Below are 17,308 nucleotides of genomic sequence, written 5' to 3'. Positions count from 1 at the left end.
ACCATACTGTACATATATGAATGAATACACTGTTTTTTTAGCACTTCATCTCATCTGGGGTTTTATACCGACTATTTCCTTGTAAACCAGTGACAAATTAGGACAATGAATGGACATTTGTGATGGAAAATGAACAATGACCTCCTGGGCACAGATATGAAAAAGGCCCCTTCAGCTTTCCTATGGGAGTTCCGGCACTTGTTGTTGTTTTTATGTTTTTATTTGTAGTCGTTATGCATCTTTCTGTGGCGTTGTCTCTTTGTGGTCTACTTGTTTTTATGTGCTAATATATCCCTTTTTTTAGTTGTTACATGTCGCTTTGTATTTGTTTTGTTTCTCTTTGTTTGTTTGTCATTGCATTTGATCTTTCTGTGTTTTTTTACCCTCTTTTTAAAGTCTATTTGTGGTCCTTTTGAGTGTCTTCCAGGTTGGTAATTTAAATTGGACATTTTGTATGTGATGTACAGGGGGGGCCACAGAGAGTTTGGTCCAGTAATCCATCCATTATTGTGTAGTAACCAGTAGGAAAGAAGACGTCTGAAGTTCATTTATGACGCTAGTGAAAAAAGAAAGGAGAAACCACTGTCCTCACACTCACAAAAACCTTCCTTAGACTGACCAAGATAATATAGCTAAATGCACAAGGTGTGGGATAAACTTTTTTAACTCACTAGCTTTAAGTGTTTGAGTTTAATACTGTTTGTTCAGATCTGAATCCAGTATTACATTTTAATCTGTTTAGATTTAAGTAATGTTGCTGTTTTCTTTGCAATCTTGTTTTGATGCCACAGCAAAGAGATTAAGGGAAATCAAAACAGTGTCTCACACTTTGTAGCTTCACACTAAATAACACAAACAAAATAGGGGAAATGGAGATGATTATTATTATTATTGTGTTTATAATTTATATTATTAGTTATTGTGAGCCCAGTGACTGTTAAGATGTTTACCTCACGAAGTTCGTCCTGTCCTACGTGATTCCCGACGTCCCGTACAGGGTGAAAGAGCAGATCAAACGACAGAAGTACCTGACCCAGGTCATCCTCCACGACACCAACCTCAAGCTGGTGATAGCACTTGTAGGACTCATCAGTGTCGGCTTAAAGTACAGTATAGTTTAAAAGCCTCAGAAAGCGTATGGACTTACAGTTGTTGTTTTTTTTGTTTGAACATTGAATATAAATGTTGTCTTCCATTTTCATCTTTCGCTTGACTATATCAGTACTGTGTGTTTCAGTCCGTCCATTGATGCTGGGGGCTCAAATCTTTATCACACGCGTAACCAACAAGTGCCACGACAGAGTGATCGTTTTAGTTTAATGCTGTCGGGAAATATCAGTATTATTATATATTAACCACTATGCTATGCAATGTTGATTGTTAATGGAGATGTTTTTTTCTGTTAGCTGAGGTGACATCTCACAATGTTACATGAGTGATGAGATAAAGGGGTTATAATAGACATGGACTCACCTGTAGCCACATGTGCCTCAAATACCACTTTTTACTTCCAGAGTTCCTGCCCTGCACAATGTTTTATCTGCAAGTAATATCCTGTGATATAAAGGCAACCCAGTCATTTAATCCTCTCCTGTGTCATTTTCTGAAATCTTAAATTAATGCCTCTGCTGTATTATTGCCTTGCATTGTGATTAATACAATGGTACTTTAACCACCATGTATGTAAACAATATCATATACCAGCAATACATGATGACGCATTTCTGTCCTGTATTGGTTTTATCATACCATAAAACTGTTTTATAAAAAAAGTGTCCTTGTGTTTTATTTACCACTTTACCTTTCACCTCTGTATTCACAATTTACCCGTATTAAAACGAAGCAAAGGTGAGCAAAAACAGCTGTTTAAGCAATTTCTGTTAATGAATTGTGAGTATAAAAAACACACATAGGGCCAACAGTTTTTCACTGGTTGTGCACCTTCGTTTCAATTGTTTGATTAAAATAATTGAAAAATAATTACAATAATAATCAATATAACAAATTTAAAATGATTTGTAATACAATAAAATGATTAAAACAAACCTGAAAAGAAATGTATTTTTTTATAAAATTAAAATACAAATTAAAAATAATTGAAAAGAGAATAATTATTTTAAAAAAGGGGGATGTAGTTTGTGTTTTGGTGCAGAGCTTTTCTGTTTGCTGATTTAAGAAAGACATATTTAATCTGATATATGAAACTGTATTTGTCTTTTTAAAATCTATTCATTTGATGTAATTGTTGTATTACTTTACATGTCTACCCCATAGACTATATATATAAATACCCCTAATGTGACGTTACATTTTTGATCAGGCAGATTTGTTAACGCTCTTTTGACGCCATCCACATGCTCGCAGGACCCTTTCTAACTCACATGTACGCCCCCTGTGTGCATGGAGTGAAACAGTTTGGACACGTTTTACTATATTTGATTGTTTTTGAACGATAAACCACATTTTTTCTCCAAAATGAGTGCGCAGATTACCTGTGTCGGATGGGTAGCGAGGGGCGTCTCCAAGGAAACGCCGGACAAAGTAAGTAACATAGCAACCGTTAGCTAGCTAGGCTAATTTGTCAACATGGCACTCAAGCTATGCGTCTAAAAGACCAAACTTTACGATTTACGACATAATTACTCACTTTATACAAGATCAAATCTGCTGTGTAATTTAATATAAGACAAGTTGTTTAGTGACAGTAGTTACCGATGATAAAGGAGAGCTAACTCGGTTTAAATGCCAGGAAATAACGTAAAAACTCGAATTAAAAGAGTAATGGTTTCCTTGCGTTTATCAAACAATGCTCCAAATTCTTCTCTAATTTATATAACAGGCCTCCTCAATTATTTGAAAAACTGAAAATCTTACTCGGGGAAATGAAAGAAAGCTGCATTTCATGTATTTGTAGGCCTATTTGTATTTTATTAATAATGTAGTATAGGAATATACTATCAGCATTATCCTGCACACTTATCAATAACTCACTTTTAACTTTTTCTGTTGTGTTTTTGTTTAATAAATGAATTTTCAATGTTCAAAATGTATATGAACACATTCCAAATGCATATTAATTATGTCGTTATTGTACAAAGCTTTGGCAATACTGTAGGTCATTATGGTCATGCCAATAAAGCTATTTTAATTGAATTGAGTGACAGCTTGACGTGTGTTTGTTGCTGTCTCGTGTTTTCTATGGTGGCTATCACGCAATATCTATAGATGTATTAAGGTATGTATTATTACTAAAGAGCTAAGAACAAACTGGAGACCTTGCTTATTAAATCAAAGCTTTTTCCAACTCGCACGTTTTTTTTATTTAACTTATCTAATATGCATATGCTATATATTTAGAACTGTAACCACACATGCCATAAGAAAACACTATTTTTAATACACCCTATCTGTTTTCTTTTTATTGCATCTAACCAGAGACTAATGAGCATATAAAGACTATTTTTTAATTCCATTTCAGGTTGAGTTGAGCCAAGAAGAACTTGCGCGCATCATTAGTGAAGCAAGGGAGGAGATTGGGTAAGTTTGAATAACACAATTCACCTCACTGCAGGAATCTATGTTCAAAATCTGTCCGAATACACCAAAATATGACTTTTATATTCTAGGACAAGCTGAAACATATGTCTTTGTTTGTCTGCTGAATCAGGGAACTAGCAGCCGAGGAAGAGGAAGACGACGATGAAGGCATTTGTGAAGATAATCTCGATGGTAATACAGCGGAGGACGTAGCTGCCGTCCCAAAGAAGAAGAAAGAGGATGGAAAGGACGATGATGACGAGCTGGCAGAGTACGGCCTGGACAGATATGATGATGAGGATGCAGGTGAGTGAGGAGGTGTTTACAGATTCATTTCTGATCATTCTGTATATTTACCCTGTGTTGTCTTCAATTTAGCCACCTCTAATCTGGGCGACAGTCTGGCTGGGCTGACAGTGTACAGCTGTAACGAGGAGGATCCCTACATCACCATCAAAGACACAGTAAGAGCCTTTAAATAACCTGCAAACTGATTCCTTATAGTCCTATGTCAAGTAGTACCTGTAGCCTGACGAAAGTATAGCTATGCAATTCTATTCAATTTAAGTACAAATAAGTATTCCAGTACAGGATTGTATTTAATGCAATACTTGACTTATAAAAGGATCATTTGTGTATCAATTAATTGCCAGATGAACACGCACACACACACACACACACACACACACACACAGCTGTCACACACACACACACACACACACACAGCTGTCACACATCTAGGCAACTCATGAACGTGGCTCTAATGTAAACACTTCTTGAAGAACAAATACAAATAAAATGTGTTATCGTACCGTTTTAAACGACCCAGTATTGCAATATTTTTACACTACTGGTTACTGAGCCATCTTAAACATCCCTTGACCACACACACACACACACACACACACACACACACACACACACACACACACACACACACAACTTGAGCATTATCATCAAAATCTCAGAAACAGCGCTCACACAGATCGGTACAACGCCTGTAAGAGTGTGAGACCAAACAGTTTAAGCCAAAATGCTTGTGTTTTAGGAAGTAATGAGCATAGCACTGGAAACATGAGACTTGAATTACACTGTGTGAGAGTTTGGAAACAGATGATTTGATATGGTTTTTCTGATGTTAGAAAAGTAATTTACCTTCATTTATCAAGTCAATATTTTGAATCTGCGTTACCTCTGAATGCATGCGAGGCATTTGTCTAAAGCAAAGTGAAAAACCATGAAATTAGAGCTTAGATGTTCAGTTTACGTTCATCTTTGTTGTCTTTTAGGACCAGTACGAGCGGGAAGACTTCCAAATCAAACCCAGTGACAATCTGATCATGACCGGCCGGGCGGAGAAGGACGTCTGCAATTTAGAGATCCATGGTGAAAATCTTCATACGTGACATGACATGGAATATTCTGAAGCCACAGGAAGATTTTGTAGAAACTGTTGCTCTCGCTAAGAACACAAGCTACATATCTGATCCTGACATTAAGTATTGCCAGTTCTGCACAACCCTCCTAATATTTTCCACATTTGTATACAAGCTACCTCTCTTGTGTTTACGTATGCACCATATATACCAAGGTAGTTCCTCATATGTGTGAACCTACTTGGCAATAAACCTTGTTCTGATTCTGATATCTAATGTTAATTTTAGAATATGTATAGGTTCTGTCTGAAGCGTTTTATATTGTATACTTCTGAAATATATATTTAACAAGCGATTTCTTTACAGTTTATAACTCGGATGAGGACTCTCTGTATGTCCATCACGATATTCTGCTGCCAGCGTACCCTCTGTGCATCGAGTGGCTCAACTTTGACCCCAGCCCCGGAGAAGGAGCCGGTAAGAAGATTCAGTTTTATTCCATGTGAACAGCCAGAATAAAGTATATAATTTGATCTATTTAAAGGTCCCCTATTATACTGTTTTTCATCAATATATTATAGGTCTCAGATATATCCAGAACCTGTCTCTGATTGGCTGAAACACCAAACAGATCATTGCAGCATCCCATAATCCCCTCTGTTTCAGCCCTGTTTCCAAAGTGCTGATTCTCTGTCTGTTACTTCAGATGAAAATAAGGAGCCCCTCCCCACGCCCCTCTGAGAGAGATTTGGTTAAAAAGAACACAATGGTGCTCAAGGAGGAGGTTTGTGATTGGCTAATGGTTACACAAGCCAAAAAATCGTTATGACATCACAAAGTGGCCAAAATCTGATCAGCTCATTTTCAGTTTTTATATAAATGGATCAGGAGAAAAAGTGAGAGAATCTTTTTTCCTGAAACTTTCAGAATCTCTTTACACAGAGGGGACACATGTTGATGTAGAAGAGACATGAAGAAGTGGATTTTGCATAATAGGTGACCTTTAATGTGCACGTCCCACTGTGTTTGTTACCTTACCTTGCTGTGCTCTGTGTGTCAGGTAACTACGCTGCTGTGGGGAACATGACCCCCCAAATCGATGTGTGGGACCTGGATGTTGTCGACTGCTTAGAGCCCGCCTTCACCCTGGGGACCAAAAAGGCGGCCAAGAAGAAAAAGAAGGGCAAGAAGGTATTTACATTTTACACTGTCCTTTACTAGATTCAGTATGGTGAAAGTGGGAGCTGTTGTTCAACAACTGTGAGACCTTGAATAACAGCGTCATCTTTTTGACTGGAATTATTAGAAAAAGGGTTTGTTCAGAAATCCTTTATTTGTCCCGCAGCGGGGAAATCTATGCCGTTACAGCATTAATTGCACATAAGTGTATAGTGCACATGTAGAGAGGTACTGCAGGCATTTTTATTGCAAACATTTTGTTTTTTATAATGAAAACTATTGGAAATTGAATGATTTGTTTATGTTTTTTTAGGATATGTGGACTATTTATTACCCCATCAGTAGTGGAAGTTTTTCTCCCAGCTCTCTCGCATTATTTTCTGCTTTTTTATTATTACCATTATTAATTAAACATAAGTGTATATTGCACATGTGAAGAGGTATTGCACAACACTTTTATATTTACAGTCATGTTTATTTCAAAAATGTTGTTTTTTTTATAATGAAAATAATTTCAAAATTGAATTATTTTTATATTTCTTTAGGATTTTTTGACTATTTATTTTTAAATGTTTGACCCCATTAGTAGTAGACATTTTTCTCCCTGCTTTGCTGGATGTCATTAACACATTGTTCTCCTTGATGCCAGGGTGGGGCAGCAGCAGAGCCTTTGGAGGGCCACACAGACGCAGTGCTGGATTTATCCTGGAACAAACTGCTCAGGTCAGTATTGTGCTTATAGTATTTGTGCTGTGGCGTTTTAGTCCGTTTCCTTAAAGGTCACCTATCATGCTATTTTTAGGCAATAGCATAGGTCTCAGATATATAAAAATAAAATCATGTCTATGAAGTGTTTTGCTCAAAATACCAAACAGATCAGCCATTCTAGCCATGCCTCATATCCCTCTATTTCACTTCCTGTTTCAAAAGTGCTGATTTTGGGTATAAAGCTTTATAATAAAATTAATATAAAAAGAGGGGCGGAGCTCATGCGGGACCCGGCAGCTACTGTCTAAACTAAATACTGCAATGATGAAATGCCATATCATGGATTATCAAGGATTATTTCTGAAACAGTATGGAGCTCAAAGGCTTTCTCTCTTGCCGGTTATACCACAAGGTGAGTTCCTTTTTATTTCCTGCTTCTTCACACACATGCTCTCCAGTACAGGTTAGCTCTGAGTGTTAGCCATGCTAATGTAAACACCGACCATATTACGTCCAAAACAGTCGGGCATTGTTTCTGATAGCAACGTTTCTGATAGGGCCGTGGGTCCACATTTCAGATATTACGTCATATCGGACGCAAATCTGGATCAGCTCCGTTGTAGCCCGGTTTTTAGAGATTTGGGTACGGAGGAAAAGAGAGAGGGTTTTATTTTCTGACGCTGCGTGAGTTCCCCGACACACCGGGGACACATCTTTATGAAAGTTAATTTTGCATGATAGGTCCCCTTTAAATTAATAACCACTTTCCTTTGTCTGGGTTGTGGGTTATGAGTCGTGCTGAGAGCGTTGTAGCGTTGCATCAAATAATAATATTTATTCAGCCATCCAGGCGGCAACATAAACTTCCCCAGTTCAAGAGTAAAAAAAGTAGTCCTCAGGATATTCCAATACAACAAAAAGATTGCGGTCAAAAGACTATACCGCATTTTTATTGACAGGAAAAAGAGACTTACATTGACTTATTAATTAACTAAATCAACCAACAATAATTCAGTTAGTTTAATCCAAAGCATTTAACTTGATATTCTAACCATAATAATTGTATTAAAGTAAGTAACTTTTTTTATCCCAATTTGGTAAATGTTTGTGTTGCAGCAGCATAAAAAGACTGTACAATACACATTAAAAGACAAGAAATAAACAAGAAAGTAGAAAATATACATGTTGAATTTACAAATTAACAAGATATAAAGCAAGGTATTATATTTACATAAGTATGTGACCGATGGAATATTACATATTAGACTGAATATATAAATGTAAAATGTACAGTGAAGATGGCTCTAACAACAATTGCACATTATGCTTATCAAATATACACGTAATTAGACTCTTTATACAAGGTTTTATATACGGGACAGTGTATATGTAAACTCATCTGTGAAACAACCCTTCTCTCCCGTTAGAAATGTGCTGGCCAGTGGATCAGCTGACGACACCGTGGTGTTGTGGGATCTCACTCAAGGCAAACCAGCCACTACTCTGCGCAGGCACACTGATAAGGTATTCAAAATGGAAAATAATTATAACGGATGTACTTCACAGTGATTATCTGTCATTACAATCATTTCCACTTTCTTTTCCATCCTTTAGGTTCAGACGTTATCATTCCATCCATTTGAGGCCCAGACTCTGATATCAGGCTCTTATGATAAGTAAGTGTGATCTATAGCCGCATTTCCACTACAGGTTTTAGCGCGGCTCGCCATGGCTCGGTTCGGCTCACTTTAAGCTGCGTTTCCATTACCGTTAGTAACGAAGGTAGTAACTATAGTAACCACGCAGTGTAGGCATGTTTTCCTACTGGAACCACTCCGGCCGTTGTGGTCCTTGACGGCACTATAAGCACTCTTCAGTTTTTTTTGTCTTTCTCTACACTGCTGGAAAGTCTGTATATTGTACCTTGTTGGAATTAAAAATACTTTGTTGAAATTAGAAATACTTGCTGACGGTAGCACGTCTGTTTTAAAAATGATGCTTATGCGACGCCTGGGGACTGTCTCGCGCAAGAACTGTGACGATTCTCTCTGACCAATCAGCGGTCGGCAGTGTTTTACGTCACTAGCAAAGCCTATTTTCAGCTCGCTTGGAAACTCGACTGAGGTGGTTCTAAAAAAAAAGTACCCGTGAGCCTGTACTACCCCTAGTGGAAAAGCAAAAAAGAGCGATCCGAGCCACGCTAAAAACCTGTAGTGGAAATGCGCCATATTATCATTCATTTGTAGAATGAGGTGATAGGAGATAAACAGATTCACCTTCACAATGAGTTACAAAAATGTTCTCTTTTCAGGACGGCTGTTCTGTACGACTGCCGGAGTCCAGACAACAGCAACCGGACCTGGAGGTTCAGCGGGCAGGTGGAGCGTCTGGCCTGGAACCACTTCTCCCCGTACAACTTCCTGGTAGGTGCTCTAAATCTGCACTGGGAATACCCCATCCATCCATCCATGTTCCTACTTATACAACTTTTAACAGGAAGAGTTTTGAGAAGAAATAAACACAACACCCCCGTTCTCAGAGCTCTGCACTAGCTACCTATCACTCAAAGCATAGACTTCAACTTAGGGCTGTGCGATTATGGCAAAAATCATAATCACGATTATTTGGGTCAATAATTGATATCACGATTATTAAATACGATTATTCATTGACTTTGAAAACATCAATTTATTGAACTTTAAAACAAATTCAAATAATAATTTGAACAGTATCTTTTTAACTGTTGATTACCCTGAACGTATAATTCAACTGAAAAACCAATACAAAAATAAATAAAATAAATGATACATTTAAATAAATAATATCAAAATAGCGCACTTCCCCAAGCTACTAAACATATATAAATATGATAAATACAAATAAATGAGACAAAAATGTATTAGATCAAATATGTTGTAGTACACTGTCACAACCTAGCAAAGCAAAATAATCGTTTTTTTCGATTATGTTGTTTTCGTAATTGTGGCAGGCCAAAATCGTAATTGCGATTAAAATACGATTAATTGCACAGCCCTACTTGAACTTTTAACTTATAAAGCTCTAAATAGACTGCGACCCCAATATATGTCAGAGATTCTGCTCTGTAAGTCGTGGCTGAAAACCGTGCTCATTAATGCTGCTTCTCCAGATCATTTAACTATGTTTTAACAGCACTTCTTGCAGCATTATGTGTATTTACAATGTCTGTTTTGAACTACTTTCTCCCTTTTTGTGTGTTAACGCCTATGTGAAGCCCCTTTGAATTGCCTTTGTGTCTGAGATGTGCTATATAAATAACCGTAACCTTAAATAGTCATGGTGTACTGTAACACACCTTGTTGATTCACCAGCTCAGTGTTTTAAGTGTGTGTTTGTGTTCAGGCCAGCACAGAGGATGGATTTATCTACTGTCTGGACGCACGCTCAGACAAACCCCTGTTCACACTGAAGGCTCACGATGCAGAAGTGTCGGGTAGGTAGAAGTTTGTGGAACAACTGTTCACCTTCAATAGAAAAAAAAACGTAGCTTTGTTTCTACACTTGTTGTATCCGTGCAGTAGAACATTGTTAAATCAGTACAAATGATGTGAGACTGTGTGGTGAGTCACTAAGGAAGGGTGAAATGATGTGTTAACATTGTTGGAAGACACCAGAGAAACATGGGGTTACTTTACTTTTAGACAATCTTGGAAAACATTTTGACGAACACACAGAGTGAAACCCATTTTAGCCTGCAGGCTTATCTTCAAATCAAATCAAAGTTTATTTATACAGCCCAATATCGCTAAACAAGTTTGTCTCAATGGGCTTTACAGATTAACAAACATAGATCACACTGTAAAAGATAGTTAAAATGACAAGAAAATTATAAAAGGCTATATGATGGAACGTGAAATAAAATAGATAAAAAGACAGTAAAAATACAGTAAAAACGTAAAGTAACATTTTTAAGTAAAAATAAAATACCATAAAATGTAGGACAAACACAGGGTAATCTGAAACCAGTTCTAACTATAGGCTTTATCTTCTGACATGATGTAATTTGCATTTAGGTGATTTGTATGTCTCGAGAAATTGTCAGTAAAATGTTTAATACATGCTTTTTATAGGTTTTGTTCATGGTCAAATGAATGTGTTTTAAAGGCACATTGACTGACTGTACAATGATCATGATAACATTCGTGCAGGTTTGGACCTCAGCAGCCAGATCAAAGGATGCCTGGTCACCTCGTCAGCCGACAAACACGTTAAGATTTGGGACATTTTGGGCAACAAACCCAACCTGGTGCACTCGAGGGATATGAAAATGGTAAGAGCTCTCCTATTCAGATCTCACAATGTTTCTCCCACCCACAGTCTTATATGAAGTTTGAGGGTTTCATTTGTCATTAAGATTTGTATTACATTTTTCCCATTTTATACATAAATGCAGAACAGACATAAACACAGGGAGGCGTGTGGTGCAGTGGGTTGTGCGTTGGTGTTCAGATCAGGGGGTCATAGGTTCAAACCCCACTGCAGTCAGCATGTCGTTGTGTCCCTGAGACACTTCACCCCAAATTGCTCCTGTGGGGTTTGCCCACAGTATTGAGTATGTAAGTCGCTTTGGATAAAAGCGTCTAACAAGTGACATGTAATGTAATGTAACATAACCAAAGGCATCCAACTTAATCCCGGCATCCCAATTCTTCTTACACACACACATGCCTGCATACATATGCGCACAAACTCATACATACATCAACGTAAAGCATGTAGATACACATTTACAACAAATATCATCCACGTATATATACATCTACACATATACAGATATACTTCCTGTCCCCTAGTACCCTGTACCCTCCCTAGGACAATGCACCCTTATGTGGGCTCTTGCGCAGAATAAGCCTGGGAGCTACAATAAAACCTGTTAAAGTCATTCTAAGTTCTGATTTAGTAAGGCCTGGTGGCAGGGCAGTTTCTAGCTTTTTGGTGGCCCTATGCAAGAAGCTGTTTTAACTACAATGGGGGGGAGTCCGAAGCCTTTAAGATGATCTGTGGAGACGCATCAGTCTGTTACACTTTAAGAGGAAAACAGGCTAATTTCACGAAAACCAAGCAATTGAAACGTACAAAAAATTATATTAAAAAGGGTAAACAATATGGCTCCTCTACGTCAATAAATGCAAGAGATGCAGCATTTTCTCAACAATGTTCAATTTACATTTTTCATCTTCCTCAGACGTCACTCATTGGGTGACAGCCCAACGATGATTTGGACTTTATTACCCCACAAACACAAGCCACAGCTTTGCTATCGTTGCAGTTTATATCCTACATTAGATATTTAAGCATATAATGCTTCACCGAACACAGGAGGGGGCTTGGCTGTCTACAAATAAACATTACATGTCACTTGTTAGACGCTTTTATCCAAAGCGACTTACATACTCAATACTGTGGACAATCCCCTCAGGAGCAATTTGGGGTGAAATGTCCCAGGGACACAACGACATGCTGACTGCAGTGGGGTTTGAACCTGTGACCCCCTGATCCCAACACCAAGGCCCTATCCACTGCACCACACGCCTCCTAAAGACGGCACATTTTAATTCTCCCCAAATATATTGAGGCTGAACCTGAATTTTCAGCTCGGGGGCCCCCTAGTGGCCGCAGGGGCCCTATGCATCTGCATAGTCCGCCTATAGGAAGAAACGGCCCTGCCTGGTGGCACAAGAGACTTGTCCCCTAGCAAACAGAGCTGTGGCGATTCTGGTAGAGGTTTTCTGAGCCACCCTTCAAGGTTTTTTAATACCACCTTCCAAAAAGGCAGTACCCTTGGGCAATCCCATAGAGCATGACGAAATGTGCCCACTTCTCTATTACATTTCCAACATTTATTCTCCTGAGTTAAGCCCATTTTAAACCATTTCAGGGGTGTAAAATAATATCTATGCACAATTTTATAATGGATAAACTTGCTTCTCACATCCCTTGTAGCCCAACCTACATTCGAGACTATATCCTGCCATCGAGAAGGTTGAGGTTTTAAAATAAATAATAATGACTTCCTTTCCAACAGGGTGTGCTGTTCTGTGCGTCGTGTTGCCCTGATCACCCCTTCGTCTACGCCTTCGGAGGACAGAAGGAAGGCTTGAGGGTTTGGGATATCAGTGATGTTGCAGCAGGTATAGTTTCTTTGTTTTTTATAATTCTTTACATCACACCCTTTCAGGAAGTTTGGATTGAGTTAGATGTAGACGGTTCATAACAACATAGGGAGGGTGTCATCATCTATCACCACAACCATGTTCCGAACAGTGAATATGAACTGTTACCATGTGGGAGTTAATATTACTGTTTTTGTCTGGCTGCTTTGAACACAGCATAGATCACTTTTTGGAGTTTTTTCTTTCCTGTAGTGTGCTTTATAGGTTTGTGTGCATGTAAATGGTCTGCAAAGGTTACATGTCACAGTAAAGGCACACAATTCAAGTATGAAACCCCACCCTTTAGGTTTCATAATTGAAGAACTGCAAGGTAAAGCAGTGAAAATATCTTACATTCTGCGTACACTTAAACTTGTATTTAAAATAAGTTTTATTGTTGCCCCCACCACGGCAGTTCGTTGCTCATTCTCCTTGCCAATTAACCCAATTAACTGCAATGCATTGACTATTATCCAGGGTGTCCGCGGGGTCTTAAAAAGTATTAAAAGTTGATAAATCAATTTAGCGAAAATGAAGGCTATTAAAAAGTATTAAACGGCATTTTCCAAGGTATTACGTCATCTGAACAGGACATCGCACGCTCACTGCTTGATAGCGCGCCAAGCTCCGTTTACGCCGGTTGTTAAACAACATCGTTATGGGGAAATGCAAGTTTGTGTCCAAATGGTTGGAAGATAAGGAGGAAGGACAATCAATACTGTATATAGTCAATGTGAGGTAAAGTGTGTCGCCAATGTAACCGGTTAGAACTCAAAGTGGCGATGAGGTCTTAAAATGTATGGAAAGGGTCTTAAAAAAGGTCTTAAAAGGTCTTACATCTGACTTCAGGATTCCTGCATATACCCTGATAGATATACAACCCACTTCAAAAAGTCAAAAATATCCCTCAACGTTGGACAATCGTTTTTCAATCAGGAGAGACGGTTTTGATGTAAGAATACATATTTATTGCCAGAAATACACAAATGAATGTAATGGAGTTTTGGCGATTAGGCCCTGTAGTGCGGGAGTATCATTCGGGAGAGGAGAACCGATCCGATGAAAACCCCCGGGGTCTAGACACTGGTGGTGGTGGAATGGATAGTTGGGTTCGGTCTGAAGGGGAGGGGCTTAGCTTGACCCTGGATTCAGAGGGACAGGAGGTGAAAAAAGGGGTGGAGGAGGGTTGCGTTGAGTCACCTGAAATGACAGCTGACAGAGGGGGGAGAGCAGATTTTAAAGGGTTAGCGGAGCGCTATGATAGGCTTGTGGGAATAGAGCGAAGTGATTGGTTAAGCTGGGGAGTGACGCCCCCGATCACTTATTGAGAGGAGAGAGAGTGGTAACGTAGCATAGTAAATGAATGAGTAAAGAGGGTCTTCCTGGTTGAACTTGCGCTGAGCTTCATATCTGTTACTGTTTCTTTGTACTTGTTTTTTGCGTCTGCCAAATCAGAATCAGAAACAGGTTTATTACCAGGTAGGTTTACACGCACGAGGAATTTGACTTGATGTCGTGGTGCATAAAAACAAGAATGAAAAACAGAGGTACAGTAGAGAACTATAGAAAAATGTAAAATATATAGTAAAATATAACAGTATTTACATTGCAATGGAATGGAATAAAATATGGAATAGAAATCAGCAGTAATACAAAAATATTGTTGTGCATTAATGTAATGCAGTGTTTCTCAAACCTTTTCATACCAAGGGCCACTTAACCAATAAAAACACTCACGGACCACCTGACTCCACAAATATCTAAAAACAATAGGCCTGCTTACCACTCCAACAGTACATCACAGCCTAATAATGACAGCTTAACCTTCTCTACATCGCCTCGTTCACACAATAAATCAACAATACAACTACAGATTATATAAGCCTTTCGTTCAAATGCGATTTAAAATGCTCACAGGTTTTACACCTCTTATGAAATGTAAAAGTTATCACGGAGTTTATGTCCGAGCCAACAGACTCACAGATCGTTGGCTACTGAGAGATATGCAAAATACACCGCGTGTAGTAAGACACAAACCTCCGCTGTGGATTTTCAAAACAAAATACAAAAAACGTTTATGCAGCCCCAACAACAGCCTCTGATCATCAACAGACTTCATGCAATGCTTCATTGGATGCATATATTAGATAATAATCTCTATCTCACTCCTAACACATCTAAATCTACTTTCAGCATGGATAAATGTTCATAAAAGACATCCATTGTTTGTTTTATATGCTTCTTGAAATCTAATAAAACACATTGTTTTTCTAGAACAGATTACAAATCACTTGAAAATGGTACAAACAAGTGTCAACATGTGTGACGAAGGTGTTGCGCTGGGCTATATCATGCAATATAGAAAGTATATATAGTGAAAGTTAAGCTCGCTCCATTGCGGAGATATTCCCGCGAGAGTGTGGAAAACTTAAATAAATAAATGTATTTCAAATGTGAAATGTTACCAATATACTCAGGGACCACTAGGGGGCGCTCATGGACCACCAGTGCTCCGCAGACCACACTTTGAGAAGCACTGATGTAATGCATAGAGTTAAATATATGTGTATTTACTGTAGATTAGGCAATATACCGTTTACGATCACTGCTTATTCATCGAGTTGTCAAATCAATAATGCCTGTGTGTTATTGTGATTGGTTGTCCGAGGCTCTGGAACACTCTGCCCCTCCATGTGAGGTCGGCCCAGACCCTAGGGGTTTTTAAATCTACTCTTAAGACACACTTCTTCTCCCTGGCCTTTTAGTCAGAGCGTAGCACGACTCCTGACTTTTCCCTGTGTTTTATTTATTGTCTTTTATTGTGATTATAGAAATGTGTTTTTATGTGATTGTAGTTATTACATGTACAGCACTTTGGCCCGACCAAAAATCGCTTTTAAATGTGCTTTATAAATAAACCTTGATTTGATTTGATTTGATTTAGTGACTGAGGTGTTTGGCGGTCGAGAGCGCATGGTGGCGAACACGGGGTCCCAGGCTTCCAGCGCTGCAGCCTCGGGAGAGATGGAAGTCTCCGAGTGACGCTTCCGGATGAATCGGCAACCTGAACACATGAATAAAACTGAGAAACGCCTGAGAACACATCCGGCTGCCCTGCTGTCGCTGTGTTCTCAGAGTGCAGAGAAAGGGGGGGGAAAGGATTGGAACAAACGAAGCTGCATTCCTGAAGAATTTGGAAGGTGGAGAGAATGTAAACTAGACGGAAAACACCTGAAGAAACGTGTTCAGCTTGTCTCGCTACACACATAACAACAGCTGCTTTGCACACTCATAGATGTGTTAATAAAAGACAAAGCGTTATATTCATGAGTGAATATATCTAAGATGTTTAATGTGGACGCAGTGATTCAGATATTTGAATTACTTTGAGATCTCTTTCAGTTTTCCTTTTGTTGTTATATGCTACAAAAACTATTTTCACACGTGCATACCTGGGTTTTCTGGTAATGTTCAATGGTCAAATAAAATGTTTAAAGAAGTCTGTATACTAGCATCTGGCACCAGTATTGAAACATAGTGGACTCATTAACATGCTGTATATTCAATAAATAAATACAGTTTAAAAATGTGTAAACCTTTTTTTTGTAGAGTTACAGATGATGATTAATTATGTCTTAAATGGATAATACATTGATATATCGATCAAATTAATTAAGTGGAGAGAGCTTTTCTAAGTAGTGGTAACTGTGGGGGAAACTTCTGAAGCAATAGGAGTCAGGACTCAGAGAGACACGATGGAGAGCTGGAGCTTTGATGGCAAACAATGACGGTTTATTTGGAGCTTCGGCCGGAGAATTCACAAGACATGTCACGGGCCACGATCTGACCACACGGTTGAGATGCCACAATCAATTCTGAAGACCCCTCATGTAGCTCGAGGTTTTAACTAGTTCAGAGTGTAATAATCAACATTCTTCAATAGGTAGACTAAACAGCTGAGGACACTGAATCACATTTGTTGTCGCTTATGGCTCGAGGTCATCTACACCCAGTGGCGGTTCTAGAACATTTTACATGGGGTAGCAAAGGGGGGGCAAGAGGTCATGCCAGGGTGGCATGGGAGGGCGGACAGGTATTTTATACTGTATATAACCTATTTATTGTTAAATCATGCCCTAACACAAGTGTTCTTAATGCACAAGAGAAACAAGGTGTTCAGACAAACAAACTCAAATATAGTATAAAACAGCAGAAAATACTCATGATACCCTAAACTTCTGTTTACTGTAAGCAGGGCCGTCCCTCCCTACAGGTCGATCATGCAGGCTGCATGGGGCCTCACATTGCGCAGGGGGC

General features: G+C 38.8%; 2 protein-coding genes across 2 annotated transcripts in view; both read left to right on the top strand.

Moving 5' to 3' along the window:
- The window catches only part of ano6 (anoctamin 6), a 29,694-nt gene extending 28,105 nt beyond the window's left edge, over window positions 1-1,589 (top strand). The window contains 1 exon segment of the mRNA XM_034131383.1: window positions 1-1,589. This exon segment is cut by the window's left edge and continues 220 nt beyond it. The gene's annotated coding sequence lies outside the window, so the exon portion shown is untranslated.
- Window positions 1,590-2,327: 738 nt separating this feature from the next.
- pwp1 (PWP1 homolog, endonuclein) lies at window positions 2,328-16,580 on the top strand. The gene is made up of 15 exons (XM_034131564.1): window positions 2,328-2,541; window positions 3,479-3,537; window positions 3,668-3,843; window positions 3,916-4,001; window positions 4,827-4,923; window positions 5,280-5,390; window positions 5,974-6,104; window positions 6,742-6,815; window positions 8,228-8,324; window positions 8,415-8,476; window positions 9,112-9,223; window positions 10,182-10,272; window positions 10,988-11,109; window positions 12,865-12,970; window positions 15,936-16,580. The coding sequence occupies exons 1-15, from the start codon at window positions 2,476-2,478 to the stop codon at window positions 16,031-16,033; spliced, it is 1,488 nt and encodes a 495-aa protein (XP_033987455.1). The 5' UTR covers window positions 2,328-2,475; the 3' UTR covers window positions 16,034-16,580.
- The last annotated feature ends 728 nt before the right edge of the window (window positions 16,581-17,308 follow it).

The sequence above is a fragment of the Trematomus bernacchii genome, unplaced genomic scaffold (assembly GCF_902827165.1).
Source record: "Trematomus bernacchii unplaced genomic scaffold, fTreBer1.1, whole genome shotgun sequence".
Taxonomy (NCBI): Eukaryota; Metazoa; Chordata; class Actinopteri; order Perciformes; family Nototheniidae; genus Trematomus; species Trematomus bernacchii.
Note: the sequence above shows the minus strand (reverse complement) of the source record. Positions and strands in the feature narration are given on the sequence as shown.

Bases quoted from the DNA above. Each gene is read 5' to 3' on its own strand.
- pwp1 (XM_034131564.1), top strand. From the start codon at position 2,476: ATGAGTGCGCAGATTACCTGTGTCGGATGGGTAGCGAGGGGCGTCTCC. The intron at 4,002-4,826 runs GTAAGAGCCTTT...GTTGTCTTTTAG, and splicing joins ACATCACCATCAAAGACACA to GACCAGTACGAGCGGGAAGA. The intron at 11,110-12,864 runs GTAAGAGCTCTC...CCTTTCCAACAG, and splicing joins ACTCGAGGGATATGAAAATG to GGTGTGCTGTTCTGTGCGTC.